At 41.3% G+C, this 14,867-nt stretch overlaps 1 protein-coding gene across 1 annotated transcript in view; it reads right to left on the reverse strand.

Moving 5' to 3' along the window:
* Nucleotides 1–14,867, reverse strand: part of LOC102181491 (antigen WC1.1-like) — a 59,166-nt gene that overhangs the window by 18,822 nt on the left and 25,477 nt on the right. The window contains exons 8-10 of the mRNA XM_018048502.1: nucleotides 14,534–14,848; nucleotides 7,437–7,745; nucleotides 7,035–7,343 (exon numbers count right to left, since the gene is read on the reverse strand). Of these exons, the coding sequence (XP_017903991.1) occupies nucleotides 7,035–7,343; nucleotides 7,437–7,745; nucleotides 14,534–14,848 (933 nt within the window). The remainder of the gene's footprint in view (nucleotides 1–7,034; nucleotides 7,344–7,436; nucleotides 7,746–14,533; nucleotides 14,849–14,867) is intronic.

Genomic DNA, 14,867 nt, shown 5'->3' on the forward strand with positions numbered 1-14,867 from the left:
TGGTATGGACCTAACAGAAGTAGAAGATATTATGAAGAGGTGGCAAGAATACGCAGAAGAACTGTACAAAAAAGATCTTCATGACCCGGATAATCATGATGGTGTGATCACTCATCTAGAGCCAGACATCCTGGGATGTTAAGTCAAGTGGGCCTTAGGAAGCATCACTACGAACAAAGCTAGTGGAGGTGATGGAATTCCAGTAGAGCTATTTCAAATACTGAAAGATGATGCTGTGAAAGTGCTGCACTCAATATGCCAGCAAATTTGGAAAACTCAGCAGTGGCACAAGACTGGAGAAGGTCAAGCTTCATTCCCATTCCTAAGAAAGGCAATGCCAAAGAATGCTAAAACTACCGCACAATTGCACTCATCTCACATGCTAGTGAAGTAATGCTCAAAATTCTCCAAGCCAGGCTTCAGCAATACGTGAACCATGTACTTTCAGAATTTCAAGCTGGTTTTACAAAAGGCAGAGGAACCAGAGATCAAATTGCCAACATCTGCTCTATCATGGAAAAAGCAAGAGAGTTGCAGAAAAACATCTATTTCAGCTTTATTGGCTATGCCAAAGCCTTTGACTGTGTAGATCACAATAAACTGTGGGAAATTCTGAGAGAGATGGAAATGCCAAACCACATGACCTGCCTCTTGACAAACCTGTATGCAGATCAGGAAGCAATGGTTAGAACTGGACATGGAACAACAGACTGGTTCCAAACAGGAAAAGGAGTACATCAAGGCTGTATACTGTCACCCTGATTACTTAACTTATATGCCGAGTACATCATAAGAAATGCTGGACTGGAAGAAACAGAAGCTGGAATCAAGATTGCTGGGAGAAATATCAATAACCTCAGATATGCAGACGACACCACCAGTATGGCAGAAAGTGAAGAGGAACCAAAAAGCCTCTTGATGAAAGTGAAGGAGGAGAGTGAAAAAGTTGGCTTAAAGCTCAACATTCAGAAAACGAAGATCATGGCATCCGGTCCCATCATTCCATGGGAAATAGATGGGAAACAGTGGAAATAGTGTCAGACTTTATTTTTGGGGGCTCCAAAATCACCGCAGAATGTGACTGCAGCCATGAAATTAAAAGACACTTACTCATTGGAAGAAAAGTTATGACCAACCTAGATAGCATATTCAAAAGCAGAGACATTACTTTTCCGACTAAGGTCCGTCTAGTCAAGGCTATGGTTTTTCCAGTAGTCATGTATGGATGTGAGAGTTGGACTGTGAAGAAGGCTGAGAGCCGAAGAATTGATGCTTTTGAACTGTAGTGTTGGAGAAGACTCTTGAGAGTCACTTGGACTGCAAAGGAGATCCAATCCAGTCCATTCTGAAAAGAGATTAGCCCTGGGATTTCTTTGGAAGGAATGATGCTAAAGCTGAAACTCCAGTACTCTGGCCACCTCATGCAAAGAGTTAACTCATTGGAAAAGACTGATGCTGGGAGGGATTGGGGGCAGGAGGAGAAAGGGACGACAGAGGATGAGATGGCTGGATGACATCACTGACTCGATGGGACGTGAGTCTGAGTGAACTCCTGGGAGTTGTTGACGGACAGGGAGGCCTGGCGTGGTGTGATTCATGGGGTCACAAAGAGTCGGACACGACTGAGTGACTGAACCGAACTGAACTGAACTGATACATGTCCCCTCTTTCTTGGATTTACTTACTATTTAGTCACCACAGAACACTGAGTAGAGTTCCCTGTGCTATAAGGAAGTTATTATTTGTCTATTTCTGTGTGCATGCATGCTAAGACACTTCAGTAGTGTCTGAATCTGTGACACTATGGATTGTAGCCCATCAGGTCCATGTCTATGGGATTCTCTAAGCAATATCTATTTTATACTTAGTATCAATAGTGTAGGGCTTCTGAGTCTGGTGGCTCAGACAGTAAAGAATCCGCCTGCAATGTGGGAGACCTGGATTTGATCCTTGGGTTGGAATGTCCCCTGCAGGAGGGCATGGCAACCCATAGCAGTTGTACCAATTTACATCCTCATATGTAGGAGGATTCCCTTTTCTGCACATCCTCTCCAGCATTTATTTGTGGATTTTTTCATGAAAGACATTCTAACTGATGTGAAGTATTACCTGACTGTACTTTTGACTTGCATCTTTCTAATAATTCGTGATGTTGTATTTGTTAGCCATCTGTATGTCTGGAAAAATCTCTGTTTAGGTCTTTTTCCCGTTTTTTCATTGGATTGTTTGGTTTGTTGATTGAGTTGTTTGTGTATTTTGAAGATTAACCCTTGTTAATTACTTCATTTGCAAATATTTTCTCCCATTCTGAGAGTTGTCTTTTTGTTCTGTTTATGATTTCCTTTGATATGTAAAAGGTTTAAGTTTAATTAGATCCTATTTTTTTGTTTTGCTTTTATTTTCTTTAGGAATTTGATCAAAAAAGATCTTGTTGCAATTTATGTCAAAGAATATTCTGCCTATGTTTTCCTCTAAGAGTTTTATAGTCTGAAAGAGAGTTTAATAACCATGAATAAAGTGCACAAAGAATTAATTAACAGATGTGTATCTTGGCAGAGGAATGATAACAAAAACAAATGAAAATAGTGTTTATTATTTTTCTCTAATAATAGTGGGGTATGCATAGGATTAAATTTTGAAAAATAGAGACAAACAAATAAAACTGCCTTAAAAAAAAAAGGAAAGGAAAAAAAAGAAAATTCTACAGCTGAAAAAGTTAACAGCTGAAATTAAGAACTAGAGAATGAGTGTATCAGCACATTAGATCAACATAAAATAGAAATAGTAAAATGGAAAATAAGAGGATAAATATTCCTCTATTTAGAAATGCTGGTCCTATGGTAAGTGCCTGGTTAATAATGCTATATAACAAAATTTCCCCCCAAACTTAGTAGTTGAAGGAATTTATTTTTAAATTTTGCTCATGATTTCCCAGGTGAGTAAGTTGGGAAAGACTCAAATTGGCAGTTCTAATTTTGGGGTTTCTCATGTGGTTGCATTTAGATGTCATCGGGGACTGACATCTCTAAAGGTTTAACTGAACTGTGGTTATGTAAGGAAATTTCCAGAAGTACTTTTGATGTTGTTGGGAGGGATGGATAAAAGAGCATCATGTCTGCAAACTAATCCAGAAAGATTTTACATACTCAGGGAAAAACAGGGCAGGAGAGGGACAAATAAGGAGAGAAAGGGAAAGCTAGAGCAAGAGAGAGAGAGAGAAAAGCAGAAAGGAAGGATCAAAGCAAAATACTAATCTAACATTTGGGGAATCCTGGTAAAGTTCAGAGAGAATTCATTCCTAGAAAACCTTCACTAAAGGAAATACTGATAACATCAAACCAATAAAATGCCTAGGAGAAACCCTAGTTAAAGATGTGCAAAACATCTGAGAGAAATTCAAGACCTAACTGAATGAAGGGATATATTTTGTCAGTGAATTGGGAAACTCAATGTTGTCAAAGTCAGTCATTCTCAAATTTATACACAGATTAAATCTAACCTCAGTCAAATTCCCTTGTGCTTTTGTATGTCTGAAACATGACAAGCTGATTCAAACTTTACGTTGCTGTTCAGTCACTTAGTCGTGTCTGACTCTTTGTGACCCCAAAAACTGCAGCACACCAGGCTTCCCTGCCCATCATCGACTCCTGGAGCTTGCTCAAACTCATTTCCTTTGAGTCAGTGATGCCATCCAACCATCTCATCCTCTGTCATCCCCTTCTCCTCCTGCCTTCAGTCTTTCCTAGCATCAGGGTCTTTTCTAGTGAGTCAGCTCTTCGCATCAGGTGGCCAAAATATTGGAGCTTCAGCTCAATAATATATACAAAATAAAAAAAAAACCAAGACTGACCAAAGCCGTTGGCAAGAAAAGCAGCAACATAACTTCTTTAAATTGAAGTTACCCAGACTTACTATGTGTGCTTAGTCACTCAGTCGTGTCCAACTCTTTGTGATCCCATAGACTATAGCCCGCTAGGCTCCTCTGTCCATGGGGATTCTCCAGGCAAGAATACTGGAGTGGGTTGCCATGCCCTTCTCCAGGGGATCTTCCCAACCCAGGGATCAAACCCAGGTCTTCCACCTTGCAGGCAAATTCTTTACTCTCTGAGACACCAGGGAAGGTTCAAGACTTACTATAAAATTACAATAATTAAGAAAATGTGGTACAGGGGCAAGGAGAGACAAAGGATACAGTGGAACAGAATAGAGAGTCTAAACAATGTATTCAGACATATGTGCCCTTTCACTTATCACATAGGTGGCACTGCAGTGGGGAATAGTCTTTTCAGAAAAAGATTTTGAGTCAACTGGATACCCATATGAAAACAGGACACTTGACCCTTATCCTACACAGATGTCAATCCTAGAAGCAATGTACAATTATATGTAAAAAAAGTAATTATACTTCTGTGAGATACTCTCAGAGAACATTTTTGTAATTTTTAATAGACAAAGTTCATTTTAGAGGAATATAAGGAGTTCTAGGGACTAGATGAATGAGTTCAAAACTGAGACAAAAGTACGTCAAGGCTGTATATTGTCACTCTGCTTATTTAACTTATATGCAGAGTACATCATGCGAAATACTGGGCTGGATGAAGCACAAACTGGAGTCAAGACTGCTGGGAGAAATATCAATAACCTCAGATACGCAGATGACACCACCCTTATGGCAAAAAGTGAGGAGAAATTAAAGAGCCTCTTGATGAAACTGAAAGAGGAGAGTGAAAATGTTGGCTTAAAACTCAACGTTCAAAAAACTAATATCATGGCACCTGGTCCCATCACTTTATGGCAAAAAGATGGGGAAACAGGGACAGACTTTATTTTCTTGGGCTCCAAAATCACTACAGATTATGTCTATAGCCATGAAATTGAAAGATGCTTGATGCTTGGAAGAAAAGCTATGACCAACCTAGTCAACATATTAAAAAGCAGAGACATTACTGACAAAGGCCCATCTAGTCAAAGCTCTGATTTTTCCAGTAATCATGTATGGATGTGAGAGTTGGACCATAAAGAAAGCTGAATGCTGAATAATTGATGCTTTTGAACTGTGGTGTTGGAGAAGACTCTTGACAGTCCCTTGGATGGCAAGGAGGTCCAATCAGTCAATCCTAAAGGAAATCAGTCCTGAATATTCATTGGAAGAACTGATGCTGAAGCTGAAGCTCCAATACTTTGTTACATGATGAGAAGAACTGACTCATTGGAAAAGACCCTGAAGCTGAGAAAGATTGAAGGCAGGAGGAGAAGGGGACGACAGAGAATCAGATGACTGGATGGTTTCACCGACTCAATGGATATGAGCTTGAGCAAGCTCCAGGAGATGGTGAAGGACAGGAAAGCTTGGCATGCTGCAGTCCATGGGGTTGCAAAGAGTCAGACATGGCTGAGCGATTGAATGGAACTGACTGACTGAAAGAGCACTACATGGACAGAAAGAATGTTGATAAGTCAAACCTAAGATGAGTAACTTGGCTCATTGAAGTACAGCATACCACTAAGAAAATAAAAATATAAGACCAAGAATTAAACACACAAAAATCATAATAAATACTTTTGCCAAAGGCCATCGTCATGGTAATTTGCCCCATTGTATTTGTAATAGTCAAGAACTGGAAATAAACTCACAACTCTGCAATTAGTTGAATGGTTCAATGCACGGTCATGTGATCATCCAAAGGCATACTCTATAATAAGAAAAATGAATGAAATGCTGCCATAAACAACATGATGAGTGAATCTCAACACAGTTTGGAGTCAAAGAAGTTAGAGACAAAGAAAACATACTGTATGATTTTACATAAAGTTCAAAAACTGAGAAAATACTCTATGGCAGTACAAGGCTTAGGGAAGCAGTCTTCCCTGGAGAGGAGGAGGACACGGCTATTGGGAGGCAACAGTGATCCTGTGGTGCTGGGAATGTTCTCTGTGTAGATCTGGGCTGGGGAGCATGACCTAGGGGTACACTTATTGTTTGTACTTTGTTCTCTATTATTATCCTTACATAATAATGTTTCATAAAAAATATTATTCATCTAGGCATTTCTTTCCCTGACATAGCACTTCTTAGCATTTCTTAGCACTTCGTTCCCCTGAAAAAATGAGTGAACAATGAGACTGCTATGGAGCAGGACCTTACAGAGCCTTCTCAGGAGAGACCACCCTCATTTCTTCCACCTGCCTCTGTTTGTAGAAAAACCTAGCTAAAGAATAAATTTGATCACAGAAATGAAAAAAAAAAAAACACCCAGAAACAAAGGAAAAGAGTCAAATAGGACAAAATAATAATAGTTTGCCCTAAACAAATTCAAGGACCTTTAGTTCCTTCTCATGGGCTCTAGATAACATTCTGAGCCATATCTTTTGAGCTATTTTGCAGATACTGAAATCCCAAACAGGTGGTAGCAATCAATCACATGATGACCAGACTAGTGGGATGCCATTCCCTTCTCCAGGAGATCTTCCCAAACCAGGGATCAAACCCGAGACTCTTGCATTGCAGGCAGGTTCTATACCATCTGAGCAAATAGGGAAGTTCATAATCTTCATCTTACACAATTCCAAGATCGGCCTCAAGGAAATGGGAACAGACCAACACTAGAACTGATGATTAACTGTAATCCAAACAATAAAGGGACACTGATCAGACTTATTTCAAATGATTATCGGAGCTAGCTGTGCTATTCTGCAGGTAAACTGTCCCCAAATTCCACCTGTACACTCCTGAAATTCCCATTTAAAAACAGTCACCCCTGATCAGCAAGGAGGAGCTGGTTCTTTGGTACATTAGTTCTCTATCTCCTCAGAACTGCTGGTTTCCTCAACAAAGCTGTCTTTAATTATACCCCACACTTGTCTCTCAGTATTGGGTTCTTGAGTAATGAGCAGCTGAAACCTGAGTTCACTAACAAGATTAAACATTCACTACAGAATATCTTTCCTTTTAAGCCTGTTTTCCCTTACTCTCTGCTCTGGGGAAATTTCACTCCAGGAGCATCCTAAGTATAGTAGCCCTTTCCCTCTCTTACCTGAGCAGATCACAGACGCTGTGTTGCCATGGGAACAGTCAGGAACACCCAGGACAGTCACAGGGCATTTCCATAGGAAGGACTCAGTCCCTGAGCAGTGAAATCGGGCTTTCCAGAGTTGATCACTTCCTTCTGCTCCATTTGGTGTGGAGATGGCGACTCCACAGCCGAGCTGACGACAGACAACATTGGCATTGGCCAGACCCCAGTGGGAGGCACAGAGTGCTCTCCATCGTCCAGAAATGTTCATCTCCACCTGCCCCTCACACTGAGAGGAGCTGTTTGTCACTAGCCGGACATCTGTGTACACTAATAGAAACAGACAGGATTTCAGAAAAATCATATTTCTTGTTTAGCTTGAATCGAGTGTACACAGAGGCTAAATCCTGACGTGCATCTCACCTGAACAGACAACCTGAACAGCTCCACTGTGGTGACAAGTACCCCCTGGACAGGGCACTCTGGGGCAGACCCGGAGCTCAGGCTCCTCCCCCTCACACCTGAACTCTTCAGCCCAGTACCGGGCATTAGACTCTCTGAAGGGCACCTGTCCTTGGACAGACACAGCCTTGCCACAACCCAGCTCTGCACAGATGACCTGGGCAGTGGGGAGTGTGAAGTTTCCATCAGACACTGGGATCCAGGCTTCTCCAGAATACACTTCTACTCGCCCTGAGCAGGGTCCATCCCCTCTAGCCAGATGCACAAACCCTAAGAGAAACAAAGAACAACAAACCCAGTGAGTGTTCATGAACCTGGCTTGACAATTGTAGACAACATCTCACAGGCAATGGTGTGAAAGGTTTTCTTTTCACAGTGGAATAAGACAGGATATGAAGAGAGAATTTGACTGTCATTGTCAAATTGCATTTTCATGAGCGAGTTTCTGAAGAGATATCCAGAAGGACTGCAGGGTCAGTTTGGAATGGCTGGATCCTGAGAATACATATTGGTTAGGAATGTTAATTCTTATCTGTGGGCCTGGAAACTACAAGGCCCAAAGAAACTGCACAGTGGTAAACATTCAAACTTGAGTGCAGAGTTGAACTAACTGAGAGTGAAAAAAGATCATGGGATTCGAGAGGTTAGAGGCCTAAGAGCCAGAGAAGTTTAGAAGGTCATCCTGAAATTTCTGGGGCTAGAATTTTGGGCAGTTTTCTCTGAGCCAATATTCAAGTCACTGGGGATGGGAACATCATGAGGGCTGGATCTGAGTGCAGGCATTAGGTCACAATTAGGTAACCTAATTGTGAAAGAAGTTGTTCACAGATAAGTTTGAAAATGACGAAAAGTTCAGAGAGTCATAGGAGAGGGAGGGAATGATCCTAGCCATCTTTTTAAAAACCTAGGATTTATGGAGAAGGAAATGACAACCCACTCCAGTGTTCTTGCCTGGAGAATCCCAGGAATGGGGGAGCCTGGTGGGCTGCCGTCTATGGGGTTGCACAGAGTCAGACACGACAAAAGCTACTTAGCAGCCTGAACACACCTGAGAGAAGTGGAGTCTCAGTGGGATTATGCAAGACAACTGAGTTAGTTGATTACTTCATTCTAGACATGAGATTCTTAGCAAATGTGAAGGAGTGATGATAATTTAATATATTCTAACCCCAGGTCAGTACGTGCCCAATATGCTAGTGGAGGTCAGTGGAGAAATAACTCCAGAAAGACTGAAGGGATGGAGCCGAAGCAAAAACAATACCCAGCTTGGATGTGACTGGTGATAGAGGCAAGGTCCGATGTTGTAAAGAGCAACATAGTGACCTAGAATGCATAGTGACCTGGAATGTCAGGTCAATGAATCAAGGCAAATTGGAAGTGGTCAAACAAGAGATGGAAAGAGTGAACATTGACATTCTAGGAGTCAGCGAACTAAAATGGACTGGAATGGGTGAATTTAACTCAGATAACTATTATATCTACTACTGCGGGCAGGAATTCCTCAGAAGAGATGGAGTAGCCATCATGGTTGACAAAAGAGTCTGAAATGCAGTACTTGGATGCAATCTCAGAAACAACAGAATGATCTCTGTTCCTTTCCAAGGAAAACCATTCAATATCACAGTTATCCAAGTCTATGCCCCAACCAGCAATGCTGAAGAAGCTGAAGTTGAACGGTTCTAAGAAGACCTACAAGACCTTTTAGAACTAACATCCCAAAAAGATGTCCTTTTCATTATAGGGGACAGGAATGGCAAAGTAGGAAGTCAAGAAACACCTGGAGTAACAGGCAAATTTGGCCTTGGAATGGGAATGAAGCAGGGGAAAGAATAATAGAGTTTTGCCAAGAAAATGCACTGGTCATAGCAAACACCCTCTTCCAACAACACAAGAGAAGACTCTACACATGGATATCACCATACTTTCAACAGCGAAATCAGACTGATTATATTCTTTGCAGCCAAAGATGGAGAAACTCTACACAGTCAACAAAAACAAGACCGGGAGCTGACTGTGGCTCAGATCATGAACGCCTTATTGTCAAATTCAGACTCAAATTGAAGAAAGTAGGGAAAACCGCTAGAACATTCAGGTATGACTTAAATCAAATCCCTTATTATTGTACAGTGGAAGTGAGAAATAGATTTAAGGGCCTAGATCTGATAGATAGAGTGTCTAATGAACTATGGAATGAGATTCGTGACATTGTACAGGAGACAGGGATCAAGACCATTCCCATGGAAAAGAAATGCAAAAAAGCAAAATGGCTGTCTGGGAAGGCCGTACAATTAGCTGTGAAAAGAAGAGAAGTGAAAAGCCAAGGAGTAAAGGAAAGATATACGCATCTGAATGCAGAGTTCCAAAGAATAGCAAGAACAGATAAGAAAGCCTTCCTCGCTGATCAATGCAAAGAAATAGAGGAAAACAACAGAATGGAAAAGACTAGAGATCTCTTCAAGAAAATTAGCAATATCAAGGGAATATTTCATGCAAAGATGGGCTCGATAAAGAACAGAAATGGTCTGGACCTAAAGAAGCAAAGATATTAAGAAGAGGTGGCAAGAATACAGAGGAACTGTACAAAAAAGATCTTCATGACCTGGATAATCACGATGGTGTGATCACTCATCTAAAGGCAGACATCATGGAATGTGAAGTCAAGTGGGCCTTAGAAAGTATCACTACAAAAAAAGCTAGTGGAGGTGATGGAATTCCAGTTGAGCTATTTCAAATCCTGAAAGATGGATCTGTGAAAGTGCTGCAATCAATATGCCACAAATTTGGAAAACTCAGCTGTGGCCACAAGACTGGAAAAGGGCAGTTTTCATTCCATTCTGAAAGGCATTGCCGTAGAACGCTCAAACTACCACACAATTGCACTCTTCTCACATGCTAGTAAAGTAATGCTCAAAATTCTCCAAGCCAGGATTCAGCAATACGTGAACCGTGAACTCCCTGATGTTCAAGCTGGTTTTAGAAAAGGCAGAGGAACCAGAGATCAAATTGCCAATATCCACTGGATCATGGAAAAAGCAAGAGAGTTCCAGAAAAACATCTATTTCTGCTTTATTGACTATGCCAAAGCCTTTGACTGTGTGGATCACAATAAACTGGGGAAAATTCTGAGAGAGATGGGAATGCCAGACCACCTGGCCTGCCTCGAGAAATCTATATGCAGGTCAGGAAGCAACAGTTAGAACTGGACATGGAACAACAGACTGGTTCCAAATAGGAGGAGTACTTCAAGGCTGTATATTGTCACCCTGCTTATTTAACTTATATGCAGAGTATATCATGAGAAACGCTGGACTGGAAGAAACACAAGCGGGAATCAAGATTTCCGGGAGAAATATCAATATCCTCAGATATGCAGATGACACCACCCTTATGGCAGAAAGTGAAGAGGAACTAAAAAGCCTCTTCTCTTGAAGAAAGAGAAAGAGGAGAGTGAACAAATTGGCTTAAAGCTCAACATTCACAAAACGAAGATCATGGCATCCGGTGCCATTGCTTCATGGGAAACTGATGGGGAAAGAGGGGAAACAGTGTCAGACTTTATTTTTGGGGGCTCCAAAATCACTGCAGATGGTGACTGCAGCCATGAAATTAAAAGATGCTTTCTCTTTTGAAGAAAAGTTATGACCAACCTAGATAGCATATTCAAAAGCAGAGACATTACTTTTCCGACTAAGGTCCGTCTAGTCAAGGCTATGGTTTTTCCAGTGGTCATGTATGGATGTGAGAGTTGGACTGTGAAGAAGGCTGAGCGCCGAAGAATTGATGCTTTTGGACTGTGGTGTTGGAGAAGACTCTTGAGAGTCCCTTGGACTGCAAGGAGATCCAACCAGTCCATTCTGAAGGAGATTAGCCCTGGGATTTCTTTGGAAGGAATGATGCTACAGCTGAAACTCCAGTACTTTGGCCACCTCATGCAAAGAGTTGACTCATTGGAAAAGACTCTGATGTTGGGAGGGATTGGGGGCAGGAGGAGAAGGGGATGACAGAGGATGAGATGGCTGGATGGCATCACTGACTCGATGGACGTCAGTCTGAGTGAACTACGGGAGTTGGAGATGGACAGGAAGGCCTGGCGTGCTGCAATTCATGGGGTCGCAAAAAGTTGGACACGACTGAGTGACTGAACTGAACTGAACTGAACACTATATGCCAACTGCATATTCCTTTCCTATTTGGATTTCTGAGATAAGAAGCCAGCAAGCTACGATAAAGGGGAGTGAGAGGAAGATAGCAGAGTGCAAACAAGCCGTATATATTTTAGAGATTTCTAAACTGCAAAAGCCTCAATAGTGTTGAAACATAGGTTTGGAAACTGAATACTTGTTCAACAAGATTTTAACACCTTTTATCCCCTATGCTTCTCCCATTTTCACCTAACACTGCTACCCTTTCCCAATTCCCCCAATGCAGAAAAGAAGAAATGATCTTAAGAGCTACAAATAGATGGAAAGGACACTCCAAAAGGGAAGAGCTTCTGTAGGGAGTGAGGTGGGGTGAGTGGTAGGTTAAATGGGGAGTGGATGGAGTATGATAGAGACCAAGGAAAAGACTCATGATCATGATTTCATCCTTCAGGGACCATATTTGGACAGAGAAAAGGTAATCCAATGAGAAAAAAAAAAAAACCCTACAAATCATAAAGAACAATTTTTAAAATAATTTCCCTGGTTTCTGAGTGTGCTCATGGTTATGCATAATAATTTCCTGTCAACTCATGAAAGATGAAAAAAAAAAAAAAAAAAAAAAAAAAAAAAAAAAAAAAAAAAAAAAAAAAAAAAAAAAAAAAAAAGATGATGCGCCATTATCCATTTCCATCTCCCCAGAGAGGCCCAGGTTAGGAGCCCTAGCCTGCCCTGGCTTGGAGTTTGGTTACATGCTACTCATTCTAATTGAAGCATTTTTATTTAACTGGCTGTTTTTGTTGCTCAGTCACTCAGTCATGTCCGACCCTTTGTGACCCCATGGACTGCAACCCTCCAGGCTTCCCTATCCTTCACTATCTCCCTGAGTTAACTCAAACTCATATTCATTGAGTCATTGATGCCATCCAACCATCTCATCCTCTGTCATCCCCTTCTTCTCCAGTCTTCAATCTTTCCCAGCCTCAGGGTCTTTTCCAATGAGTCATTTCTTCTTATCATGTGACCAAAATATTGGAGCTTCAGCTCCAGCGTACATCCTTCCAATGAGCTATTCAGGGTTGATTTCTTTAGGATTGACTGATTTGATCTCCTTGCTGTCCAAGGGACTCTCCAGAGTCTTCTCCAGCACCACAGTTCAAAAGCATCAATTCTTTAGCACTCAGCCTTCTTTATGATCCAACTCTCACGTCCATACATAACTACTGGGAAAAAAACCATAGCTTTGACTATATGGACATTTGTCACAAAGTAATGTCTCTGCTTTTTAATATGCTGTCTAGGTTTGTCAAAGCTTTTCTTCCAAGGAGCAAGCGTCTTTTAATTTCATGGCTGCAGTCACAGTCTACAGTGATTTTGGAGCCCAAGAAAATAAAGTCTATTGCTGTTTCCATTTTTTCCCCATCTCTTTGCCATGAAGTGATGGGACTGGATGCCATGATATTAGTTTTTTGAATGTGGAGTTTCAAGCCAGCTTTTTCACTCTTCTTTTCCACTTTCATCAAGAGTCTCTCCTCTGCTCCTCTTTACTTTCTGCCTAGGGTGGTGTCATCTGCATATCTGAGGTTACTGATATTGTTATAATAATTCTATGAGATTAAAAATTTAGAAAGAACAAGAAAAAGTTATTTCTTGTATTCTGTTTTATATACCCTGATACATGTGAAATATTCAAATATATGCTGAATACTCAATAAAGTCTTATACATATCAGGATAGAGACTTCTGAGATATAGTATATCTTTTGTATTTTCTCCTTGATGTTAAAGTTTACATGGAAGAATAACTGTGTGATAATTCCAAGGAAATTATTAAATAGAAGGCAGATGTGAGTGAAGATATTAAATATAGTAAAGACATATCCTTGTCTGGTCTCTTGCTGTGTACACATCCTGTGTCCTTAGCCACACGTAGCATCCTTCACACCACACCTGGCCCCTCAGTGCTGCTCAGAGAACCTCACACTTGCCTTCATCAGCTCCCATTGCCATTCTCCTTCCTCCCAGCTACTATAAAACCTTTCCCAACTTCTTCAAAAATTATATTTGTCCACTTACTCCAAATAAGCCCTCAAATGCAATTCTCTTATATCATTGAAGTCATCAAATATAAACTATATAATCTCTTACATAAAACACAGAAATTCAAGTTTTATTACCACCACCTTTGACTTGTCAGTGCATGGCTAAGTGTTCCTCCAAAGTTTACATTTATACAGCTATTTTAAAGGAAAAATTTGAGAGAGAGACTTTTCTAGTAACAATGGAAGAATATATGACTCAGAGCATTCCATAAGCAATTCTCTACCATCAAAGAACTATAAATATTTATGTCTAAATTTGCAAAGGAATCTTGAAATCTGGCACAAATCCATTAGAATCTCTGATCTGTTAAATGATAACCCCTGTAGGGATACCCTCTATACATGTAAATGATATCCTCCTATAGTAGGAGTAGCCTCCATTCATACTAACTTAGTGCAAAATAATGTCTCACACTGTCTGTATAGAAACAACTCCACCCAGGAAAGTACATCCTCATTTTTTGTCCCTCCCACTCATAGCCTTCCTGTGCAAAGGGAGTGTGTATGTGGCTGTTAGCAAATGTTTCACTCTTACCAAAAGTGAATTATGAAAAAAAAATGATGAGGATTTATTTAACTGGGAGAATAAGTAAAGCTATTTTAGTGTCAGGTAAGAGCACTGGAGAAGAACAGAATAGCAGAGACTTGTAAGAGGAAAGTATATGAAGCTCATTGCTCACAGCTACAGGGCACTCAGGGAGGATGGGTAGTTATCCTGGTCATCTCTAGCTCACCAGTCCGCTATTGTCCCTCTGATCAGACACCAGCTTTCTTGGAACTTTCCATTCTCCTAGCTGGTGGGCATGAACTGACCATACCTGAGCAGATGACTCCTGCATCCTCGCTGTGATCGCAGTAGTGCTTCCCCCAGCCCCAGGAAGAGCACCTCCACACATGGGACTCCTTTCCTGTGCACTTCAGGTTGTTCAGCCAAATGGGCCCTGAGCCCGCCCCAAAGGAAGAAGAGCGAGTGGCTTCGAGGGCTTTTCCACAGCCCAGCTGTCTGCACACCACGCGGGCATCATCCAGGTCCCAGCTGTAATCACAGATGGTGCCCCAGGAGCCCTGGTCAAGGATCTCCACTCTCCCGGCGCAGGGACCGCCCCCGTCCACCAGGCGGAGCTGTCTGCTACCTGAGGAGAGAGAAATGGG

Source organism: Capra hircus, chromosome 5 (genome assembly GCF_001704415.2).
Source record: "Capra hircus breed San Clemente chromosome 5, ASM170441v1, whole genome shotgun sequence".
NCBI classification, from domain to species: domain Eukaryota; kingdom Metazoa; phylum Chordata; class Mammalia; order Artiodactyla; family Bovidae; genus Capra; species Capra hircus.